At 45.3% G+C, this 25,329-nt stretch overlaps 1 protein-coding gene across 2 annotated transcripts in view; it reads left to right on the top strand.

Annotated features, from left to right (window-relative positions):
* Positions 1-2,481: 2,481 nt before the first annotated feature.
* The window catches only part of FER1L6 (fer-1 like family member 6), an 85,303-nt gene continuing 62,455 nt past the window's right edge, over positions 2,482-25,329 (top strand). The window contains exons 1-3 of one of the 2 annotated variants that reach the window (XM_077351552.1): positions 2,482-2,636; positions 21,752-21,834; positions 24,646-24,775. In XM_077351552.1, the coding sequence (XP_077207667.1) occupies positions 2,620-2,636; positions 21,752-21,834; positions 24,646-24,775 (230 nt within the window). In that variant the 5' untranslated portion in view covers positions 2,482-2,619. Of the gene's footprint in view, positions 2,637-16,049; positions 16,153-21,751; positions 21,835-24,645; positions 24,776-25,329 lie in introns of those variants that run through there. The other variant, XM_077351551.1, reaches the window with a different exon arrangement.

Here is a 25,329-nt window from a genome sequence, read left to right as displayed (position 1 = left end):
GCAGCACTATATGAAAGATCTCTGCAGATTCACTGCCAGTCAGAATACCCAAAATTGAATCTGACAGAGCAGTCATTATCCCGGATCACTAAACTGACTCAGACCAGCAGCGACTCTCCAGGGTCTTTCATGTCACCGACTGCCTCTTCCTTTTTCACTGGAGTTGTTGGGGATTAAACCTGAGACCTTTCGCAAGCCAAGCAGAGGCTCTTCCACTCAGTCATCCCCTGCATCCATGGTCCCTCTTCTTCCGAGAGCCAGCTTGGTGTCATGGTTAAGAACAGCAGCCTCTAATCTGGAGAACCAGGTTTGATTCCCCACTCCTCCACGTGCAGTCAGCTGGGTGACCTTGGCCTAGTCACAGCCCTGTTAGAGCTGTTCTCACAGAGCAGTTCTCTCAGCCTCACCTACTTCATAGAGTATTGTGAGGAGTGAAAGGGAAGGTGTTGGTAAGCTGCTTAGAGACTCCCTCAGGTAGTGAAAAGTGGGGTACAAAGCCCAGCTCTTCTTCTTAATTCTGATCCAATGACTCCGATCACACGGGACCATAAACAGACGTGCATCATTTTAAAAATAAAAAACAGCCAATGCGCTTTTTCTTATGATTTTGCAATTGAAACTGGGGACCAAGTACCTGGATAAGTGTGGGGAAGGTATCACTCATTTAGCTCTGCATGTGTTATATACAAGGTGAAAGGTTGCCAAATAGTTCAGGGGAAAGGGTTAAAAATCTTCCTTTTTTTGGAAACTGTAGCCCCATATGTTACAAAGTATAAAAGAGGGCCTCTTGTGGTGCAGAGTGGTAAGGCAGCAGACATGCAGTCTGAAAGCTCTGCCCATGAGGCTGGGAGTTCGATCCCAGCAGCCGGCTCAAGGTTGACTCAGCCTTCCATCCTTCCGAGGTCAGTAAAATGAGTACCCAGCTTGCTGGGGGGTAAACGGTAATGACTGGGGAAGGCACTGGCAAACCACCCCGTATTGAGTCTGCCAAGAAAACGCTGGAGGGCGTCACCCCAAGGGTCAGACATGCACAGGGGATACCTTTATAAAAGAGGGGAGGAACCAGCCTCTTAAAACGAACCTCTAAATAAATAATTAACATACTATTTGCCACCCAGAAAATGACACCTGCAATAATCTTTCCCTTCTTCCAGGAAACCCTGGCAACAGCTCAGAATGTTTTGGGTGTTGTTAAGGGTCTCAGACTTTTGCATTAAGATAGGAATCTTGGCCAGGTGTTGGCAGCCATTGTGTGGGCAGAAATGCAGGATACAAACTATTGCAATAAAGACATTGTACAGCAATAAAAGGTGGGGGAAATCTTGTATATGTAAATGTCTACATCAATTTATTCTAGAACCAATCAGGGATCGACCCACGGCAAAGCTGTTGCTCAGGATAAAGCCGCTGGCCTAGAGCTGCCGACCTCTAAGTCGGGGGTGGCCAAACCGTAGCTCTGCAGATGTCCATGGACTACAATGCCCATGAACCTCAGCTGGCAGGAGCTCATGGAAATTGTAGTCCATGGACATCTGGAGTCACGGTTTGGCCACCCCTGCTCTAGGTACCTGCTGGAGATCTCCTGGGCTTACAAGTGGTCTCCAGGTGATAAAGATTAGTTCATTTGAAGAAGACAGCCCCTTTGGAAGGTCGACTATGGCATTACAGTTCAAGGAAGTACCTCCCTTCCCCCAAATTAGTCTTTCACAAGCCCCACCCCAAAAATCTCCTGGTATATAAACTGGACCTAGCAGCCTTGCAATGAACGCTTCGAAGCATCTAAGCCAGAGATTCCCAGCAAGGGTTCTGGGGAATCCTGGGGTTATGCAGTCTTTCCTAGAAGTTCGGATGGCTGCTGACATCACTGGATCCCACTTCCCCTGCTGTTCTACAGAAGAAGAGTTGGCTTTTCACTACCTTCTGTAGGAGGTACCTTCCTCCTACCTACCACTACCTGAAGGAGTCTCAAAGTGGCTTACAATTGCCTTCCCTTCCTCTCCGCACAACAGACACCCTGTGAGGGAGGTGAGGCTGAGAGAGCTCTGAGAGAACTGCTCTCTGAGAACAGCTCTTATCAGGACTGTGATGAGCCCAAGGTCACCCAGCTGGCTGCACGTGGAGGAGTGGGGAATCAAAAACCAGTTTGCTGGATTAGAGGCTGCCACTCTTTACTACACCAAGCTGGCCTAGTCTCTTTCTCCACTATGGAAATGATAAATGATGGATCGATTGCTTGGATGGCTCCTGCACTTTCCTTCCACACTCACTTCTCTGAATGGGCACGTCACCACTTCTGGAGTCTAAGCTGGTCTAAGCAGTAAGAATGCTTTAACAGGATCCCCCTGGAAGAAACTGCCCAGCCTGAATTGTGATGTTGCATTGCTTCATTGAACTGCATGGTCTTAAGTACTCTTGGCCCAAGCGAGAAGAGCAATGAATACGATTATGTTTAAAGAGCCTCGCCCTGCAGCAGCGGCTGATATCTCACGAGGAGAACAATAACGGAAGGCAGATCTCCTGGCTGGTGGCCGTAAGAGGAGGATGTACTTCTGGGCTAGTTACAGAATGTTCAGCCTGTAGTGGATTATTGACATTTTGAGTGGGTCAGAGAAGGGAACCATGGAGAAACAGCCCAGGTAAGCTTCCTTTTTCTTATCCATGTTGAGAGAGTGTGAGAAAGCGACAGAGGCTGAAAGAAAGCGAAAGGAGGTCTAGGAATAGACTTGCTCTTTGATCCTGGAAAATACCAATGGCAAAACAAAAGCCATACTGTAATGTTGGAGTTCTAGCTTGTTCCTATCTGCTTTCTTTGAGGAACTTCTGACTTTCTCAGATGGTGCATTGGCATGGATCTCCTGGCATGGATGGCCATGCAGCTTTTTCAGTGTTTGGTGTAGTGGCGGTTTCCAATCTGGTGAGCCTGGTTTGATTCCCTGCTTCTCCCGATGCGTTAGCTGGGTGACCTTGGGCTCATCACAGCCCTGATAGTGCTGTTCTCACAGAGCATTAATATCAGGGCTCTCTCAGCTTTACCTACCTCACAGGTGCCTGTTGTGAGGAGAGGAAGGGGAGGTGATTGTAAGCTACTTTGAGAAAAATGGGGTATAAAACCAATTCTTCTTCTTCTTCTTCTTCACAGAAGAATACTTTGCAGTTACCTCATTTAGGGTTGCCAGGTCTTTTCTGGCTACTGTTGGGTGGTGGAGGTTGGGGGGGGGGGTAGTGTTATCAGATTCAGGTTGGGAAACTCCCGGAGATTTGGGGGCTGGAGCCTGGGGAAGACAGGAACCTCAGTGGGCTATAATGCCAGAGACTTCATTTTTCAAAGTGTCCGTTTTCTCCAGTGGAACTGACCTATGTAGTCTGGAGATGACCAGATTCAACCCGGAGGCTGGCATTGCTGAGATTAATGGTCAGGATTAAAATAAGAAACTCTGGATGGACATCAGAAAACATCTACAAATTTTCTTTACCTGAAGGAGTCTCCAAGAGGCTTACAGTCGCCTTCCCTTTCCTCTCCCCACAACAGACACCCTGTGAGGTGGGTGAGGCTGAGAGAGCCCTGATATCACTGCTCGGTCGGAACAGTTTTATCAGTGCCATGGCGAGCCCAAGGTCACCCAGCTGGCTGCATGTGGGGAGTGCAGAATTGAACCCGACATGCCAGATTAGAAGTCCGCACTCCTAACCACTACACCAAACTGGTTTTTAAAGTTAAAAACCCAAGGCTTGAAATATAGCCTCATTAAAATGTAAATATACATTCATGCTAATGCCACTTCTGATCAGACACATTTTGGCATCCCTGCCTTTATCAATGGTTAAAGGTAAAGGTATCCCCTGTGCCAGCACCGGGTCACGCCTGATCCTCGGGGTGACGCCCTCTAGCGTTTTCATGGCAGATAATGGTTAGGCATATATAAATAAATAAAGCAGCATACATAAAATAGAAAAATTGCTATGTTAAATATGCAGTTGGCTCCTTTACATACAATGATTAAAGATGTAAAATATGTAGGACACTAAGGGCCTTAATTGATTCTATGGACCAGAAGGCCAGACAAAATTCTTTGAGGCCTCTTATGTTCCTAAAGCAGGCCCTGGTCCAGATGAGCATTTCCAGTGTCCAGTGTGGGTCCTATAAGAAGAAGAAGAGTTGGTTCTTATATGCCGCTTTTCCCTACCCGAAGGAGGCTCAAAGCGGCTTACAGTCGCCTTCCCATCCCAGCCTTTCTCCAAAGTATGCTGAGGATATATGTTATCTTAAAAGAAATACCTCCACTTCATTACAGTGATACTTTTGGTTCCCTGGAAATAGGACATTCCTATTTAACTTGTAGTAGATATACTCTTAGGCAAGCAGAACTGTGGAGCAATTTACAAAGGCTTAATGACTTGAGTAGGACAATTGGCTTCTGCAACACAATTGTATGGCTGTTGATCCCTTGTTCTATAGGATATTAATGGCATCACTTATAAAATGCTCGTTAAATAAGATGTTAGTTTCATTTTTGTGTATGCGGTACCTTGCCTGAGCAAAACAAGAAAGGGTTCATAAACTTCCTTTAAAGTGGGACAGAAACTATGGCAAAAGCTGTCCGGCGTTTATTATATTGCACTGGAACAGGCCTTTGAATTGGAGCTTTCCAGAATACCTGCAAAGATTTGTGTAGGCTGTCAAGCTTTTTGCCTCAGTATTGGAATAAGAAACTTTTCAAAACTGCAGACATTCTTCCCTTCTTCTGAGGCGACAGAGATATTACAGAGGGTAATGTGATGCTAAAGAGCTTAGGGGGTAAGCTGCAGGCCACCTTATTTTTCCTCTTTCCTGTGGAATACGTTCTGAAGCCATTATGCAGGTTCAGGAGCATGAATTGCAGCCAACTTGAAACAGGTAAAACTAGGTTGCTTCCTGGTTTCTGAGAAAAGTCTCCTCTTCCCCTCTTTTCAGCAAAAGCTGCACAAAGATGTAGGCTTTTCAATACCACAGGATCTCAGGTTAAGGTTTAGCGCTCAGAAAAGACACAGGGCTGCTTCATACGTTATTTTTATTCCTGTTTTGAAGGATATGAAAAAGAAGAAGAGTTGATTTTTATGCCTCACTTTTCAATGCCCAAAGGAAGAAGAAGAAGAAGAAGAGTTGGTTCTTATATGCCGCTTTCCCCTACCCGAAGGAGGCTCAAAGCGGCTTACAGTCGCCTTCCCATTCCTCTCCCCACAACAGACACCCTGTGGGGTGGGTGAGGCTGAGAGAGCGCTGATATCACTGCTCGGTCAGAACAGTTTTATCAGTGCCGTGGCAAGTGCTGTGTGAGAAAAGCACTATCAGGACCGTGATGAGCCCAAGGTCACCCAGCTGGTTGCATGTGGGGGAGCACAGAATCGAACCTGGCATGCCAGATTAGAAGTCTGCACTCCTAACCACTCCACCAAACTGGCTCTCTAAAGGAGTCTCAAAGCAGCTTACAATTGCCTTCCGTTCCTCTCCCCATAACAGACACCCTGTGAGGTAGGTGGGGCTGAGAGGGCTCTGACAGGAGTGCTGTGTGAGAAAAGCACTATCAGGACCGTGATGAACCCAAGGTCATCCAGCTGGCTGCATGTAGAGGAGCGTGGCAGGAACAGCCTGGGAGGCATAGCGGGGGTGGGAGCGGGGCCAGCCCAGTGCAACACAGCGCAGAATCAGGCTGGGCTGGCGCTGCCCCTGCCAGTCTCCCGGGCTGCCTCCCCTCTCCAGAGGGTGGGAGTGGCCTCGGAAGACTGGCAGAAGCAACTCCAGAACACTGAACGCGCCTCCATGCTCTGGTGTTGCTGCACATCTCCTGCCATGGTCCCTGGGGGGTGGGACTACGGATGTCATGTCAGTAGACTTCCGTTGGAGGGACTGCACCAGTAGATGTTCCACATCAAAAATCTATATCCCTCCCCCTACCCCAGCCACAGACCCTAACTCCAGGGCACACCAGTCCCCAATATCTACCATCATCCAGCTGACCATGGGCCATGACTCTACAGGCAGGAAGAACAGCACTGGAGCGAGAGGGGTTTTAAAAAAGGTGACTTAATTTTCAACGCATATGTGCAGTCACCTCCGTAGTACAGCATCAGCAACTTTTATTCCCTCTGGAATTCCCGTTTATTCGCTTGGGAATTCTCCCCCAGGCTGTTTTCATAGAATCATAGAATCATAGAGTTGGAAGGGTCCATACAGGCCATCTAGTCCAACCCCCTGCTCAACGCAGGATCATCCCAAAGCATCCTAAAGCATCCAAGAAAAGTGTGTATCCAACCTTTGCTTGAAGACTGCCAGTTTTCTTCTTCTGCTCCCTGAAATAACCTCTTGACGCCTGCACTTGAAACTCCTTCTCCAGAGAGATTTGTTTGTCTCCCACGAGCCTCATTTTCCACCAAGGGGTGAAGAGCCTTCTTGTTTTGTTTGGCGTTGCTTCAGGATCTCTTATTTCCCCTACTCCCTGTTTATATGCACCCATCTTATGTTTTGTTGAGTAATATATATTAAAATTCTTTTGAATGTTTGACATGCTTTAATGTAGGGGTTACCAGGGCTGGATCTGACAGAAATGTCAGTTTGTCGAGTGCCATAAAATGTAATGTCAGCCACCGTAGATATAAATGTTTATAAAGGACATGGGGAAACCCGATTAAGCAATTGTTTCCTAGGAGAGAAAGCAATTGATTTACAAAAGACTCACTCTCTCAGATCCCCCCTGCCCCCAGTTCTCACCCCTCCTCCATTTTCCATAAAAGCAGCAGGGCTGAGGGGAAGTCCTGACAGTAGGGTTGCCATCTCTGGGATGGGAAATCCCTGGAGACTTTGGGGGTGGGGTCAGGAGTGGGTGGGATTTGGGGTGGGGAGGGGTCTCAAGAGGAGTATAATGCTGTGGAGTCCACCCTCCACAGCAGCCACTTCCCCCAAGGGGTCTGATCACTTTAGTCTGGAGGTGACCTATAATTTTGGGAGATGCCCAGGTTCCACTGGCATCCCTACCTGGCAGAGAGCCTTTCCCACAACCTCCAGGGAGTGCTTTTGTCTGCCCATGTCCCCTTTTCCTTCCCAAGCTGTGAACAACACCAGTAGCTTGCAGGCTGGATAGGAGCCCAAGACTCACGAAAACAATTTTTGTTAGTCTTTAAGGTACGATTGGACTTTTGTTCTCTTCTGTTGCAGCAGACAGCACTATCCATCTCTGCTGTTAGTGGATAAGAATAATTGGTTTGGGGAGCTCAACGAAACAGCAGTGTAAAACTCCAGCCAGGCTTCTGTGCTTCTCACAGCCACTAGGTGAGGCTGCAGAGTAATTTTGCAAGGGAAGGCCAGGAAAAAGTGATGTACTGTAAGTTGGCTGTGTAGGTGTTTGTGATAGTCAGAGCCATAGGCTTGAGCGCCCTGCAAAATAGCCTTTTTTTTTTTACATATTTTCCCTTCCAAAAGTTTGAACATTTGGTGACCTGACAGAGCAGAATTTAATGTAAATGCAAGTTCTGGAACACTTGAATTCTCCAAGTATAATTTACTGAGTTTAGGCATGCGGTCTAAGCCCAGGGCTGCCAGTTCCAGGTTGGGAAATACCTGGAGATTTTGGGGAGAATGGAGATTTGGGGAAGGATTCTGGAGATTTGTTTTTTGGGATCACTTGGAAAGTGTGTGCAGGGGGGAGTACCTGTGAGTTTCCTGGAAATCAGAAAACTCTGAAATTATTTAAATGTAACAGATTTTAATAAAAATGTTTAAGATGTAAAATGCCAGCTTGGTGTAGTGGTTACAAGCGGTAACCTGGCTTTTAATCTGGTGAGCTGTGTTTGATTCTGCACTTCTCCTCCACATGCAGCCCACTGGGTGACCTTGAGTCAGTCACAGCCCTGATAGTGCTGTTCTCATATAGCAGTCCTGTCACAGCTCTCACAGTCCCACCTACCGCTTTGAGACTCCTTCTAGTACAGAAAAGCAGGGTATAAAAACCAACTCTTCTCCTTCTTCTCCTCCAACCTGTTTTATTTTGAACTGTTGTGAACTGCCTTGAGACTTTGGGGCAGAGCAGAATATACCAGCGTTTGCTGGCAGGGGCTTATGGGAATTGTAGTCCATAGACATCTGGAGGGCCGCAGTTTGACTACCCTTGCCCTAGCTGATTATCCAAACGTGGGGCAATTTTGGCTTTCAGGTATATAAAAATTACTTTGGAGGACATCAGATTCAGTACTGTAGCAATTCTCACACTGAACTGGTAAGTTAGTTCAGTATTGGTCTATTATTGCTCTTTGGCTGAGTTCAAGAATGACATTTAAATTGGGGACATTTTGGTTTATGTTCTTAGCTACTGCATCAGTTGTTCCTATTCTGTTAAGACCCCTGCTTCAAATCAAACTATAATTCGGGTTTCTTACACCAGGGGTAGTCAACCTGTGGTCCTCCAGATGTTCATGGACTACAATTCTCATGAGCCCCTGCCAGCAAATTCTGGCAGGGGCCCATGGGAATTGTAGTCCATGGGCATCTAGAGGACCACAGGTTGACTACCCCAGTCTTACACGAAGCACTCTTGCAAAAGACTGCACTGAATATTTGCACAAATTTTGCAAAAATAAGTTCAGCAGGAAAGGTAGGGATGGGGATTTAGGGCTCAATGTTTTTGATGCCCCCAACACCCAATTCCTCAGCCTTTTCAGTGGCACAGTGTTCTCAAAGATCCCCCAAGCTTCCACTAGGGATGCCACCCTACAGGTGGGACCTGGGGATACCTTGAGATAATTTTCCCTGGGAAAATGCTGCTTTGAAGAGTGGACTCCATAACATTATATTCCACTAAGGTCTCCCCCTGCCCCAAATCCCACCCACTCCTGGCTCCAGATTTTTCCCAACCCAGAGTTGATTCTGCACTGATGGCGTAGGTCACCCTGATTTCATCAGATCTCAAAAGCTAAGCAGGGTCTGCCCTGGTTAGCACTTGGATGGTAGAGCACCATAGAAGTCCATGGTTGCTGCGCGGAGAAACGCAATGAGAAACTACCTCTCTTAGTCTCTTGCCTTGAAAACTCTGTGGGATCACCCGGGCCCATTCTGCATATATTAGATAATGCACTTTCAATGCACTTTAGAAGTAGATTTTCCTGATCTGCACAGGAAAATCTAGCGGCCAAAGCCTATTGAAAGTGCATTATCCTCCATGTGTGGAATGAGCCCAGAAGTCATCTGTGCTTTATATTACTTTCCACCAACAAGCCATGTTAGTCTGTCTGCAGTAGCAGAAAAGAGTAAAAACCCAGGTGCACCTTAAAGACTAGCAAAATAGCTGGCAGGGTACATATCAGAAGTGAGCGGTGAGTCATGGAAGTTCATCCTCAGCCACCAATTTTGTTAACCTTTAAGGGGCTACTGGACTCTTTCCACCATCAAGCTGGTCCTTTTAATGCAGTCTTGGTAGAACAAAAAAGCAGTCATGTTTGAGCATGGTGTAATGGAGAAATTTGTATGGACTTCTCCAAGCAATGGTGAAATGATTTCAGGAGCATCGGAATGGAAGACACTTACCTTCCCGTTGGGGACAGGAAAACTGTAGGAAGTTTCTGACTGTATTGACATTGGAAGGCACCCAACCAAGCTTCCTGAATGATATTTAAGCAAGCTACCAACTTTAGAGAATATGTCATGGTGTATTAAATGGGACATTAAACCCATGACAAACAAATAAGGCTCTGGCTTTTCCCAGGGAGAAATTGTTTTGGTTGTTTTTCTCCCCACAGTATACAAAGATATGAGTTCTACTGTCCTCTGTGTTCCCTCTGGCAGATTTCTTATGCAATGGATGTGTTAATATAGTCTGGCAGAAATTGGGTGTTAATGTGTTGGGTAATGGACCTATCCTTTACATACATTTTCTGTCACTGTGCAAAAAAAAGGAAGGGAGGAATTTTGCTGAAAAGCAACCAACTGTTATTTTTTTAAAAAAATTGTAGTTAGTTGCTGATGCTTCAACTGATAAAGGATCGCCTCAGCGAAAGGGAATCATAAGATGAGAGGCACGCATCAAGCTTGGAAGCCCAACATGTACTCATAAAATCTTCAGCTGGGGCAGGGCTGGCCCTAAACAATATGGTGTCCCTGATTTTTAACCCTAGCTGAAGTCTGTGTCAGGGGTTCTCACTTATTTTCAGCCTGTGAGCACCTTTGGAATTTTACCTACCTGGCACAGCCACAAAATGGCTGCCACAAAATGGCTACCATAGGAGGTGCCTCCAGCCACAAAAACAAAGGCCACAGCTCACCTTTCGGTCATGCAATGAGGATTGTTGAGCTATAGTGGCATTTGGTGCCAAAGCAATTTCTTAAAAATTCAGCACAGCTAATCCAATCTCTAATGGTCAACCAGAAGCCTTCCTGATCAGAAGCCCTCCATTGTTCTACCTGTTTTCTGAAAAAATTGGCAGGCATCAGGAAAGGCATTGGCTGTCATGCTGCCTCAGGCACCACCTTGGAGGCCCCTTGTCTGTAACAAAAAGAGTAATTATTCTGTTTTACTCAAAAGATAAAATATAGACAAGATTCTCTAGTGATATCTTTAAGGTAAAGGTAAAGGTATCCCCTGTGCAAGCACCGAGTCATGTCTGACCCTTGGGGTGACGCCCTCCAGCGTTTTCATGGCAGACTCAATACGGGGTGGTTTGCCAGTGGCTTCCCCAGTCATTACCGTTTACCCCCCAGCAAGCTGGGTCCTCATTTTACCGACCTCGGAAGGAGGGAAGGCTGAGTCAACCTTGAGCCGGCTGCTGGGATCAAACTCCCAGCCTCATGGGCAAAGCTTTCAGGCGGCTGCCTTACCACTCTGCGCCACAAGAGGCTCTCTAGTGATATCTTTACTTATATACTATACCTAAATTGACCATAAATATTGCTGAGGTGTCTCTCTTGCTTGGAGATGAATGCTCAGGTATAGAAATGCTAACTAGATGCTTAGGTCCTCTGAAGTGCTCATCTATATTTGAATCAGGCCTGACCAGCGTTATCCGGAACAAGGTGGGCATGAGGACTGAGGGAAAGTGAATTTGTAGTAATCGTTACGAAAACATTTGAGTCCCAATCGTGGTGTACATGCCACTGACTGAGAACCACTGGTCTAAGACGTCTTTTTCATGGAGTTTTTCCCACGGTTTGGGTGCAAACCCACATTTTTTCTCTGAACTCCCTCACAACATGGCTTTCTAGTTGCTGTCATTGTATGATTTCTTCTTCAGTTCAACAGCACTTTGAGTTGGATATCCAGACCGTGGGAAAGACCTCTTAAGGCCAGAGAGGGCAACTTCACCACACTGGTTGTGTCCTATACATCAAAGAATCTGCTCTTCTTCCCTTGTGGACTAGCAGAGATTTCACTCTCCATACTAACACGGATATATCTGATGACATATGGGCTCCTTGTCCCAATATTAGAAGGCTGAGGGAAGTCATTTTTCAAGTTCAGTGGCTACGCCTTTTCTGACGCATGCCCTCTAATTTCTCAGTCCTGATAAATTCTGTATGAGTTGTGGTTAGATACAGTTCCCACCTAAATTTATCACGATGCCCAAAGAAACACCTCCTTTGTAAATACAGCAGGTTTTCTGTCCAACCTTTATCCACATTTAATAAAAAAGAAGGACAGAAAAAAGGAATGAGGCATGCACGCACAAAGGAGCTTTATAATTTAGTTTTATTTATAGATTGATCATATTATAAAAACACAATAAAAACAACAGTTAAGGGCAACAGAGAGCAGTTCACCCGGAGAAAATAGCTGCTTTGGAAGGTGGACTTTACAGCATTTATTGCTTTAGGATGCTTTGGGCTGATCCTGCGTTGAGCAGGGGGTTGGACTAGATGGCCTGTATGGCCCCTTCCAACTCTATGGTTCTATGATTCACTTTTCTTGGATGCTTTAGGATGCTTTGGGCTGATCCTGCGTTGAGCAGGGGGTTGGACTAGATGGCCTGTATGGCCCCTTCCAACTCTGTGATTCTATGATTCTATGATTATACCCCCATTGAAATTCTTTCCCCCCCAAACCCCGCCCTCCTCAGCCCCCCCCCCCCCCCAATCTCCAGATATTCTCCAGCCTGGATCTCACAACCCTAATTGAGAACAAAATGACTTTGTGCTATGTGATTAGGCAGGGCCCTCCTTGAATGCATTTCCCTAGTAGGGGAAATCAAACTGGTTAAATTATAATACGATTTCTATAGTGTAACAGCTGTTCAGAAGTAATTCACAAACCTTGCCTTAGGGTCAAACTATCAATAGAGGTAGAAGATCCATGGCTGATCTCTTGATTTATGCTTAAATATTAAAAACGGGCTGCTAGGGGCGGAGAAAAAGGGCGGAGAATCATAGACAGGATGTACAAGGGGGGGATTAAGCATTCCTTCCCTCATGCTGTTTGTCCCAAGTGAATAATCGCTTCAAACTTCTGTTAACCTCCGCAGGAATACCTGGATTGTACCAGTTTTTTCCAGGCCTGGTTTAAGAATTTGTGGGGCTTGTAGCCCCGGAGTCAGTTTAAGGATTCGCGGGTACTTAGTAGAGCACAACTGGCACTGTTACGTGCGCTCCCAGGAATAGCTGGACCTTTGGAAGCAACGGACAGCTTTGCTTTGCTAAAACATTTCTTTGCTTTGCTAAAACATGGATGGGATCTGCCAGTGCAATGCCCCAATATCTAAAGTGACCTTCGCACTTATACGGCATGTGATCTGCACACATGCTCAACGAGTGGTGCGCATGCTCAGTTATTAACAAAGCATGAATATCATTCTTGTAGTCCACAAACCACACAAATATGAAGACCTCATAGCAATTACAAATAGGAAGGCCCCCTAACCTCGGAGGCCGTAGCCTGTGCCGCATGTGCTACTAGGATAAACCCTCTTCTGCTTTTTTCTTCCATAATTCTTGAAGACTGGTCCACAGCACATGGGCCAACATGAATCTTTCTTCCAGCAGTTTGGTGTAGTGGTTAGGAGTGCGGACTTCTAATCTGGCATGCCGGGTTCGATTCTGCGCTCCCCCACATGCAGCCAGCTGGGTGACCCTGGGCTCGCCACGGCACTGATAAAACTGTTCTGACTGGGCAGTGATATCAGGGCTCTCTCAGCCTCACCCACCCCACAGGGTGTCTGTTGTGGGGAGAGGAATGGGAAGGCGACTGTAAGCCGCTTTGAGCCTCCTTCGGGTAGGGAAAAGCGGCATATATGAACCAACTCTTCTTCTTCTTCACTGCAGCTGTGATCGAAACCACACATTCTCCAGCAGCTTTCTCATGTTTAAGAATACCCTAGGACAGGGGTAGTCAAACTGCGGCCCTCCAGATGTCCATGAACTACAGTTCCCAGAAGCCCCTGCCAGCATTCGCTGGCTGGGGCTCCTGGGAATTGTAGTCCATGGACATCTGGAGGGCCGCAGTTTGACTACCCCTGCCCTAGGAGATCTAATTGCAAATATTCCTCCAGATCACGTAACTGGCTTTCTTTAATCCTTTTGAAAGTGCCGTAAGGTTGGCTGCAGGTCAGTGGCTGAGAGCGAAAGAGAGTCGTTTGCCTAGTGCTGCCTCAGGGGTTTATCACAGGACACCGGTTTGACCTTATCGCTCAGGGAGAACCTCCTTAGCATGAAATGTTTTCCACAAAGTTAGCCAATGGGGTGGAGCTGAGCCAGGAGGGATTAATATGACGCATACCAGGAAACAGAGAAACGAGGGGAAATAATTTTGTTTCTCACGTGTTTTGTAAACATATCCAGGCAGGTCAGCTTGGCAGCTGATAACACGAATACATTTTACTCTTTTTACATACCAATTTATTCAGATTGGACAAGTTTCTGTGGCACAAAAATGGCGCCCAGTTAGCTTCAATTGGCGGGGCTTCATATGGGTCTCCCAGTTTTGGAGACAGCCTTAAAATGGGTCCTTTTAATGACATTGTTGTTTGTTATTCACAAGTTGAGACAAGAAGAACAAAAAATAGAATAGCGGCTAGCACCCCCCCACACACACACACACACATGTACACATGCCTTGTCACGCTCAAGCACATCACTTAGATTAAGCAGTTCAACATCCCTACCTTACTTGTTCCCTCCATCTAGCAAGGGAGGGGAAGTGTATGTCGTAATCAGTTTTATGCGCTGTGAGTATTTTATTCTGTTTTGTGCTGTTTCCTTTGTAAGACATCTTGAGTACCTGTGAGGCAGAAAGATGGCTAATGAATGTATAAATAAATAATAATGTCAGAACACCACATAAGCTGAAACATGGGGAAAGATGCAGCAGAAGGGAAAAGACATTTAGAAACATAGAATATTAGAGTTGGATTTATTTATTTATTTATTTATTTATTTATTTCGATTTTTATACTGCCCTTCCCTACGGCTCTGGGCGGTTTACATAAAACACTTTGGAACATTTACATAGAACACTATAAAATCAATATACATAACAGTATTATCATCATCATCATCATCATCATCATCATCATCATCATCATTATTTAGATTTATTTCCCGCCTCTCCCGACAGGCTCGAGGCAGGTCACAATAACTAATCCCATTAAAATTCCCATTAAAACATCAATCTACTAACATGTCGGCTAAAAATCCCATTCCTCCCCAAGTATAACAATAACACCTCCTGGGATCTCCTGGGTCATCTAGTCCAACCCCCTGCACAAGGCAGGACACTCACAACCCTATCACTCATCCACTGTGACCTGCCACTCCCTTGAACCTTCACAGAATCAGCTTGATGCAAGGCTGTAATTTTCAGTGGAAGTCTTGCTTTTTTGGTTTTGTTAATATGTTGTTCCACTTTGAATAGTCTTGTCCCTGGGCCATTTCGCACGGGGATCTTTGTTGCAAATTGGTCACTGAATGAAAAATCGCCATTTAAAATAGTGGAATTCGTCGTTTTGCACACCTGGCTTTGTAGTGGAATCAGTTGCGTTTTTTAGCGTTTCCCACAGGCTTCCGGTCTCGGCAGAAATCGCTAGAAAGGAAGCGCTATTGCCAAGCTCGTCCCGCCCCTGGCCGTCAAGCAGCCAATGGGCAGCCGTTAGCATGCTCCCAAACAGCCACTTTCCCTTTAAGAAAGGTTTAAAAAAAAAAAAACAGACCCATAGCAACGAATCTGTGTAGATTCGTTGCTACGGAGAGACCCATCCAGCTGCCTAATGTGAGCTGTCGTTTGATTGTATGATCGTTTGCACGCTGCCTTGAGTGATAAAAAAAAATCCCCCCCCCCTTCTCACGGGCTCGATTTTCGGCGGAATTTATGTGTAAAAAATAAAGGGACTTTATTTCAGCAAACGGGCTTTTAAGTGGTTTGTGCTTAGTGACTAAAGGTGAAGGACTGAAGCCAGGGAAGCCTCTAAACAGAAAGAGGCTCGCCGGTGCGTTTATCCCCGCTCGCTCCGAGAAAAAAAAATGGCGATCGCTTCGCCGGAAGTTTGGAGGAGAGAGCCAGGGGGAGGGACTTTGAAGAACCAGCAACAATGGTAACGCACAGGTCTTTAGCGCTAGTGTTGCAGATTGGTTGCAGGAGTGTATCGCTATCCGGAGGGTGAATCCACTTTTCTGGATTCCCCTGAAAGCGCCACAACGAAGCGCTTTTGGCGGGTTAGTTTCAGGATTGTTGCAGATTGTCTACGACGTCGTGGGTTATGGCAAATTAGTAGCGTTTCCAATTAGCAACCATTGTGCTATTTTGAAGCCGTGCGAAATGGCCCCCTGTATCTTGTGAAGTACCACAAGATAAAGAGAGGAACCATTTTCTCCTCTCATTTCCTTCCTTCCTTCCTTCCTTCCTTCCTTCCTTCCTTCCTTCCTTCCTTCCTTCCTTCCTTCCTTCCTTCCTTCCTTCCTTCCTTCCTTCTTAATGCTTAAGAAAAGAGCATTTCCCGTACAGACAAGGCAAACTAATATTTGCACAATCGGTTGGTTCTCCCTTCTTGGGATTGTGTTTACACATCTGACTAACCCATCAGTTGAAAGCAAAGAAATCTCAGATACACATGTGAGGTGGAGAATATGGTCAGAATGTGAGAGACAAGTGCTAGAAGGAAAGCGTTTGACAGAGACATGGACTCCGCAGAGGGCACCCCACAATCCCACAGGTAAAGAAACAGAACAACTAGAGATTAGTTGAAAGGTGAATGTGTTTTTTGCAGCCATTTAGGATTCACACCTTTTCTAAGTAAACTCTCATCTGCCTGTTTATATTAGTCTAGATTAAGAGTTGATATTCCTTTTTGAGTTTTTGTGTTTTATTGTTGGTTCTAAACTGAAATTGTGTTATTATGCTGATTTTGTTGCAGTTTCTTTTTGTTTAGATGTAAACTACCTTGGAAATCATAGGACAGCCGATATATGCACATATAAATCAGATATAAGGTGGGATGATTAATTGAACTGCTACATAATACTAGACATTATTATGCAGCAGGCCCAATGCAGGGGTCGTCAAACTGCGGCCCTCCAGATATCCATGGACTACATGGACTACAATTCGCTGGCAAGGGCTCATGGGAATTGTAGTCCATGGACATCTGGAGGGCCGCAGTTTAACTACCCCTGGACTAAAGTAAGGGAGAATTGGGACAGCAATCTCCAGCTTGCCTACTCAGAAACTTAATTTGGTCTATTTAGTGAGACTTAGTCCCAAGAACATGGGTTCATTCCTAGGATGCACTGTGGGTCTCAGAAATTTACTAGTATGTACTGAATTTGGAGATTCTGGAGAGATGTGAAATTTAAATATGGAAACCTACATTCTCAAAGTAGTGTTGCCAGCTCTGGGCTGGGGGAGTTCCTGAAGATTCCTGGGGAAATTCTTGGAGATTTCTGGCAAGGGTTTAGGGGTGGGGAGGGACCTCTATCAAATACAATGCTACAGAGTCCACCCTCCCAAGCAGCTGTTTTCTGCAGGGGAACTGTTCACTCATGTCTGGAGATCCAGTGAAATTCTTGGAGATTCCCAGGCCCCACTCGGAGGCTGAGAAACGGATGTTCACTCAGTAGCAGGATAAACAAACCAAGGATGAAAAACGCAGAGTGTAGGCTTCCAATTCCGCTGTGATAAGTGTTACTTGTTTATTCAGAACAGCTGAAAACCACACAGGTTAAGTTGGTTTTCAGTAGACATCCTCAGCAGCCGGTATCTGCATTTGGATTTACAATATATACATAGGAAATATACATAAACAGCTGAAGTCTAAGAAAACTAAGAATAGGCTTATGTCACATTCAAAGGCAATCTGAATAACTTTTTAAAAAAAATCACATAAACAAAATTTCATAAAGAATACACAAATCTAATGGATTATTTATTACAGTCAAAAAATGAAAAAATATAAATTGTATATTATACAGAGAGACAAATTATAACAATAAAGATAAATTCCACAGAAATCTTTAGGGGGGGACCATCTATATTAGGAACACCATCTATAAAGTGACTTTTGGTCTACTCAGAGTGCAAACTCTAATCATACATGGATGTACCCCAAGAATTAATCAATTAATTAAATAACAGAATTTAAAGGGAAAACTGTTTTTTATACCCGCTGCCTGAGGTTCAGGTCACCAGAGCAGTGCAGCTACCACTTCTGCCAAGCTAAGCTGCTAGTGCCCTACCTGGCCCCAGAGCACCTGGCCACAGTGATCTAAGCAACGGTCATCTCCAGGCTAGATTACTGTAACTCACTCTATGTGGGTCTGCCTTTGACTGTGACCCAGAAACTGCAACTCGTCCAGAATGCATCTGTATGGGCCTCACTGGAGGGCCCATTTCTGACCTGTACTCAGGCAACTACATTAGCTCCCAGTTGAATTCCAGATCAAATTCAAGATTTCGGTACTGACTTCTATGGTCATTCACAATCTGGGCCCAACATATCTGAGGGACTGCCTAGCTGACTGTAAACCCTGAAGAGTGCATTGCTCTGCTGGTCATTCCTAGCCCTAGAGATGTACATCTGGGCCCAAGCAGAACCAGGGCCTTTTTGGCCCTGGCCCCTCCCTGGTGGAATGAGCTCCCAGAAGAACTGTGGGCCCTGCAGGAGCTTCCTCAGTTCAGAAGGGCCAGCAAGACGGAGCTCTTTTGCCAGGCATTTGGTGGAGCCAATGAACGATAGCAACATCTTTGAAATAGGCCCCTCTCCACAAGATCCCCCACCCCCCGAGTGGGAGACGTTAATACAGTAAGCAAGATTAATGGTGGCCAGCTGCTGTAGTGGGTAATGACTAATTTTAACTGTTTAAACTGCAAATTATTGTTTTAAAGGTTATTTATATGAGCTGTGCTATTAATCAGTTGTGAACTGCACCAAGCCAGCCATGCCGAGAGGAGCAATTAAAGAAATCTAAATCTAAATAAATATAAAGTGTACAATGGAATCAGGTACACCAAAAGAGGCCAGGGGAAAGCTGTATTTGGAAATGCTCATTTTAAAAAATATTATGGATTCTTTATTTTACACCTAGGCACATCATCTCCCTGCTGAGCATTGTCTTGCTGGCAGGTACAGCCTCAGCTTTACATAATGTGTGAAATGGTCCGTGGAAGTTTGCTTCCATGTTGGGAAGAAGATGCAAAGTTTTCCACCTGGTTTATCGAGAATGGATGGGCTGTCTTTGAGCAGGAAGCTGCAGTTTCATACCCATTGATGTTCCTGGCCATATTCCAAGTGGCCTCAGACAGAGCACATTACAGCAATCTGAGGCATTGTAAAAACATATGTGACAATGGCTGGATCTGTCATAACTAGCAATGGCTAAGGACCAACCTGTGTGTGTGTGTGTGTGTGTGTGTGTGTGTGCGTGTGTGTGTGACCGTTTATGCACTGGAGGTTTCATGCCGGGCTGCAGGCTGGAGTTTTAGTCGTGGCAGGTTGCCCCACCTCTTCCTGCACCCACACGGGGGAGCATTTGGCCTGGTGCACCTCATCTGCCCCCAATTTGTGTTCCTGTACCGGAGCTGGGGCAGTGAAGTTTCCAGTGCATAAACGGTCTAGGTGTATAAACCATTTCTTTAGGCTGACCTGCATTTCTCCCAGATATATCTGTGGGGCAGGTTTACAGATGTGTTCTGGGAGGTCTGTACTTTTGAGGATTGTTTGGGCCCAATTTACAGGAGAAGAGGGGGTTTAAGTTTTCCTCTGGGGGGGGCACACCCCCCCCCAGTGCTGACTCCCATTCCTTTCCAGCACTTCCATGGCTGGCAGCAGATAAAGGGCATGTGTTGGCATGCAAAATAGCTTCAGGTGAAAAAGCATAAGTGATGTCATTACATCAGGGTTATGTGCTCGGATTCATCCTGAACTCTATGATTTAGTCATATAGAGTTTGGGGTTAATTTTAAAGCATCATTCCATCATTAGACACCACTTTCATTTTTGCATTAGGAGTGACGTCATGCACTGATACAACTCTGGCATGCCTGTCCCCAACCCAGTTCCTTCTGGGGGGTTGTGGGTTTCTCCCTGTACTATTCTCCTTACTTGAAATGGCCCTGAGAATCTACTGTTTGCCCCACTGGGGAATGCATAACATGGACCCCATCTGTACATAGAAAGATTTTCCAAGGGGGCATAGTTAATTCAATATGTATTTAATCAATATATTTAAAATATGTATATATCATTTGTTTCCCATTTGTTGGCTCCCCAGAACCATTTCAAGGTGGAAAAATAGTGCAAGGGGGAAACATAACCCATCTCCTCCTGTGTACTGGGGCCACATGCAGAATGCCCCCATGAACTGGCTTAGTGTGTGCAAAAATTATTTGTCTCTCGTGTCCCTCTTTTCCGTGCAGTTTAAAGCAGTGTGTCCTTTTCCTGCTTGTATAAACCAACAAATGACAGAGCAGCCAACTATTCTTATAATGCTGGCCAAAGAGAGAGGGGAGTGATGATGATCCATCTAATCAGATTGCTCTTTTCAATAAACATGACATTTTGTTCAAGGGAAAAAAAATGTTTTCAATTACTTGAAGATCTGAAACCATTTAGACAGATGGTGCGTGCATACTGGGTGATCATACCCTTCAATTTGTAATGTGCCTGTCTATATCCTGCAGTCTTGCTCTCTCATGATGTATTAATGTTGTATTAATGGGAAAGAGCATATACCGCTGAAGTATTAAGCTGTCCATGTGCTTTTTTTTCCTTTTCTTTTTAAAAGTCTAAGCACAAGCTAGAAGGATGATTCTTAGAGCTCATGTTGCAGACAACACAGTTCACGGCCAACCATGGGAAACTAATGGGAGTATTTTCGGAAATGGAGAGCAGCATCACAATATCACTTCCAGTTTGTACCTGGGCGTGACATCGTGACACTCTAGGACAGTGGTCCCCAACCTTTTTTATCACCGGGGACCAGTCAACGCTTGACAATTTTACTGAGGCTCGGGGGGGGGGTATTCTTTTGCCGAGGGATGTCACCACCACTGCCTGAGCCCCTGCTCTGCTTGCTTTCCCGCCGGTGCCCCTGACTTCCCGCCGCTCGCTGGGGGGGCACTGCCTGCAGCAGCTGCACAGTGCCACGCCGAGGGGAAGGCCCTGCCATGGCGGAGAGCACCAAAGGATTCTCCATTTCCATGTCAGCACCATAATGAATGCTAAGGCATTGGTGCTGGCAACAAAGCTTCCAGATGCAACTTCCATGTCCACTTTCTTCCATCAGCTACCATTTCTCCTGTACCTTCCCCCCCCCTGCACCACTGGGCACCCTCATTTGCCCCACAGCAAAGTAATCCTCAGGAATCCAGTTTTCACTTTTTGAAGCAGGGTCTATTTCGGGGCTGTTCAGAGCGGAAATGCATGCGTTTCTTTTTTTTGTGGCACCCACCATTTTGAGTGTTTGGCCATGCCCCTTTCTTCGTCCTCCCCGCTTCCTCCCCCTCCCATGGGAAAGGTGCCCTAGCACTCCCTCTTCCATATGCCCTGCATCCCTTTCCCCTCCAATAGCACCCCTTCTTTCCACATTCCATCACCTCCCCGTTCCCCCCCCCCTTTTAAAATAAAATAACATTATGGCGTTACAATGCTGTGACATTATAACAGTCAAGCATGTTTTTTTGTCCCTGGAGGATTGGAGAAGGCAGCAAGCTTCTGAATGACGTGGGGGAGGCGGGCACAGAGAAATCCATGTGCAGCTCTCTGACACTTCTTGGAGAGGCTGTCAAACTGCATGGGAGATCCCCTTGTTTCCCCTATCCAATCTGAGCCCGCTCTGCAGAAGGTGGCTGTGGCTCGGATCAGGGAGGGGATGCAAGGGGATCTAGCAGCACTTATATAACACTGTTCTAAGCCTGCTTCAATGAATGTATGGCCATACAACTAGAATGGGGCAACAATGCAATGCACAGAGTAAGCAAATATGCTTTTCTTTAGTCAGCTTTTGGTTCTGTTGTCTCTTCAGATATTCCTTCTTCCCAGGAGGTACAAGCTTCCTGTTGTAGCTGTTTTTGGGGTGACATTCATCAACTCCTCTCAAAATCCTGATGGCGCCCTCAGGATTATATTTTTTCCCCTAGCTATGGAAGTTTTTGGGTTTTTTTAAAGGAAAGCAAGTTCCAAAATGCAGGCATTTCCAATAAATAAAGCTTGGCATCTAATGAAATAAAATCAGTTCCAACTTCAGAAAAACACAGTTTGCTTCTAATATTTCTATGACTTGTTAAAAAAGGCTTCTTTTGTTTTCTTCTTTTTGCAGAAAAGGGCTATTTTCTGGAATAAAGCTGAAGAAGAAGAAAAAAGGAGACAAGGGGTTAACGATTGCAAACAAAGGAGCCCTGGGTAAGACCTACTAGATCAATATTACAGCAAACAAAGGACAAGCATGAGATGCAGTTATTCCTAACGTCACAGGGCAATTCCTTCAGTGGAACCTCAGATAAAGTGTGTTATACATGTTTACCCAGATCCATCAACCTAGACGGGTGTTTCCAGATGGACGTGCCTTGCATCAGCATGCCTCAGATATGGGAGCCATGAAATGGGCTTGAATCAATGCATTCATTGCCATGTATTCTACCACTCTGACCAGTGAAAGTGGAAGCTTTCCTCTAGTGGAAGTGTCCATGGAAAGCTCTTAAGGCTGGAGGAAGGTTTCAGATGTCGCTGAGGGCTGCACACCCATAACAGTTGGGTATTTAAGGCTTTCACCCTCATGCTCAGGGCACAGAGAGTCAGCCCTGGAGATAAGGAAGGAATGCCAACTTATGGCCACTGCCAAAACCTCTTAGGAGGGTTTTGCACCAAAGACAGGCAAATGTTCTCCATTTCATTTCTTTTTGGAGTTGCTTGTACTTTTATCAAAGGTGTCAGTCATCCCTCTTTTGTTGTTGGTTCGCTTGTTCGCTTTAGCTAGGAACCTAAAAGGCTGAGCAGCAGCAGAATAGATATTAAATATTCAAATGCAAATATTTATTTCAATTTATGTGCACATCTAAAATTTTAAAACATCAACATTAGTCACACATTATTGCACATATCCAAAGCATATTGACACATGGATGAATCACAACCGCCTCCCCCCCAAAAATACCCCAAACACATTTCAACGTTTCTTGGGGTCTTCTTCAGTGGTCTAATATTTAAATATGATGTAATAATGGTGTATTATGTCTTACCCTAAAGCATGATCTTTGCTTTGTTTTCTCTAGCAGTGGATCCTTTTGCACTTTCCCTTTTTATATTGTGCTTTTATACGCTATTAAAGGCTTGTTGTTGTGGTTGTTGTTGATGTAATAATGGGGACTATAAGGTGGTAAAACATATGGATCAAGAGGCTCCCACGCTTATAAAATGTGTCCAAATATATCTCTTGGAGCCCCTGAATTAAAATGTTCTTCAAAGCGCCCCCCTTATTGAAGTCCTCTCTCAGCCTGAGAGTATTCTGATGTGTCTCATAGAATGTAGTGGTTTGCTCATATGATTTCAACTATTTTCATGAAATGGGTGGAGGTTAATTAATTTTTAATATATTTTTAAAATTTGTAAAACATTTATCGGGTGATATGACCATATAGGGTCATGTCGACCCCCTTTCCAAAATGGCCAGTGATGGGTCTGGAGGGGATGGGAACGGGAGGGGCCCCCGGTGGGCGTGTCCACAGCTATACTTCCTAACCATATTCTGCATGATTGTACCAAATTCTGGAGTTTCTCAAAGCCTGAAGGATGTTTCAGGGGTTTCTCAACAGTAAAAAAGTTGAGAAGAGGTGGATTATTGCTGTGTTCTGGACTCCGGGGAATGGTAGAGGACAGGAAGGCCTGGAGGATCATTGTCCATGGGGTCGCGATGGGTCGGACATGACTTCGCACCTAACAACAACAACAATTTCTGTGTTCCTCTGCAGAGCCTTCCATGGTAGTCTACCATCCAAGCCCTCTGCTCACCCTTCCCCTCCACAATGCATGATTGGGATAGTTAGAATTGGGATGAGTTTTTTGCTGCAACATCTTATCATCATGGGGCTTTGAATTGTATTAGTATTGGTTCGTTTTTTATGTCTGTTTTAAGGGGTTTTATTGGGGTTTTATTCAGACGTTGTAAACCGCCTTGAGCCTTTGGGGAGAGGCAGGCAATAAATTTAAATAATAATAACAACAACAACAACAGCAATAATAATGTCCCTTCTGAGGTTGTGAGAACTGATGAGATCAGTCTGTACTGGTTTCTTTCTGTATATGCAATTACAGGATATATACATGCACTGGATGTCATTTAGAAATAATCTTATAAGCCTGCTCTGCATGCTTCCAGTTAACATGGAAATATGTGCATTTTATGGGAGAAACTTCATGTGAAGCTCAGTTATACAAAAACAAAGAAAGACAGGTTTGATTTGCATAAAGGAGAAATACAAAATTCAAACAGGGATTTTTGGATCAAACAGCAGGGATCCGAAATTCAAAATCCTCTTTGGCAGGCAAGCCAGCAATTGGTTGTCCTCAGTCTTTTCATATATGGAGTCCAAATTAGCACAATTCCCACTGAGAGTCACATGACACTGGAGTCATGTTACAGAAAAAGGCCAGGACCGTGAATCACAAAACAAAAGATCTAGGTACAGGAAAAACAAGAAGAGCTGGTTTTTTATGCTTTGCTTTTCACAAAGGAATCTCAAAGTGGCTTACAGTAGCTTCCCCTTCCCCTTCTCACAACAGACACCTAAGTGGGGCCCAGAGAGCTCTGAGAAAACTGTGATTGGCCCAAGATCACCCAGCTGGCTGCATGTGGAGGAGCAGTAGGGAATCCAACCTGATTCTTCAGATTAGAGGCTGTTGCTTTTAAGCACGACACCACACTGGCTCCCAAGCACAGAAAGTGTGCCATATTTAAGGCAAAGACAAGAGTCAGAGCCATGGAAGAACCCCTTTGCCATCCCTCTTTGAACCCAGACAAAGAGAGACAGGAATCATGGCACCCCTGCTGTCAATGCAGAACCTTCTCCCACAGGGCAAAAAACGGAAGGGGGCTTGTGATCATATGAAGGGCTTTATAACCCACGTAGGTGACCCGTTCCAAGAACTGAAGACTCCTGTGCTAGGTTCTTCCACTCCAAATGACAAGTTCATTCCCCTCCCCCCTCCATTAACCAGGCGACCATGAAGATACAGACAGCCTTCATCAAGAGATACCTGGCGGTCAAGAAGGGGAAGAAGGAGAAATTCTATATGACGATACAGCCTCTACCAGTAGCTTTGGTACCTCAGGGTCTTGGAGGAAGAGGTATGGTTCCTTGCCTCAGTGGCTGTAGTGTTGGTGGTGGTGTAGGAAATGAACATCCTTGAAAGTTCTCATCTCTCAGAAGTCATTGTTCTTTCCCCCGTTGGGGGGAATGCACTTGTCAGCAAAGTATTGTCAGAAAACGTAAGAACTGTCACCAGAAAGACGTCTTTGTAGGGGGAGAGTTGTGGAAGAACTCGGAAAGAGCCCTGCTGCATCGCATGGTGTGGAGAGTGGACAGGATGTCAAGGGGGAGAGGAAATAAATTAATGGATGTGATTCAGACTTCATCAGTGTCAGTGGAAAGGCAGCTCCTGACTTAAATCAGTTTTATAGCTGTGGCTGCAAAATCAGCACACAGCGATATTTCTTATATGTCAGAGATCGACAGTGGAATAAAGTGAAGTGAGACACGCATCTCTAGATAATAAGCAGAAATGCACAGCGATTCCCACCTCCTTCCCCTTTCAGGCTGGATGACACTGTTGGCAGAGTGACGAACACAGCCCTGGTGCACAACCTGATTAAAGAGCAAATAAAGGTTTATTTAGGAATTA

Source organism: Paroedura picta, chromosome 9 (genome assembly GCF_049243985.1).
Source record: "Paroedura picta isolate Pp20150507F chromosome 9, Ppicta_v3.0, whole genome shotgun sequence".
In the NCBI taxonomy this organism is placed as follows: domain Eukaryota; kingdom Metazoa; phylum Chordata; class Lepidosauria; order Squamata; family Gekkonidae; genus Paroedura; species Paroedura picta.
This window is presented reverse-complemented; position numbering and strand designations above follow the sequence as displayed.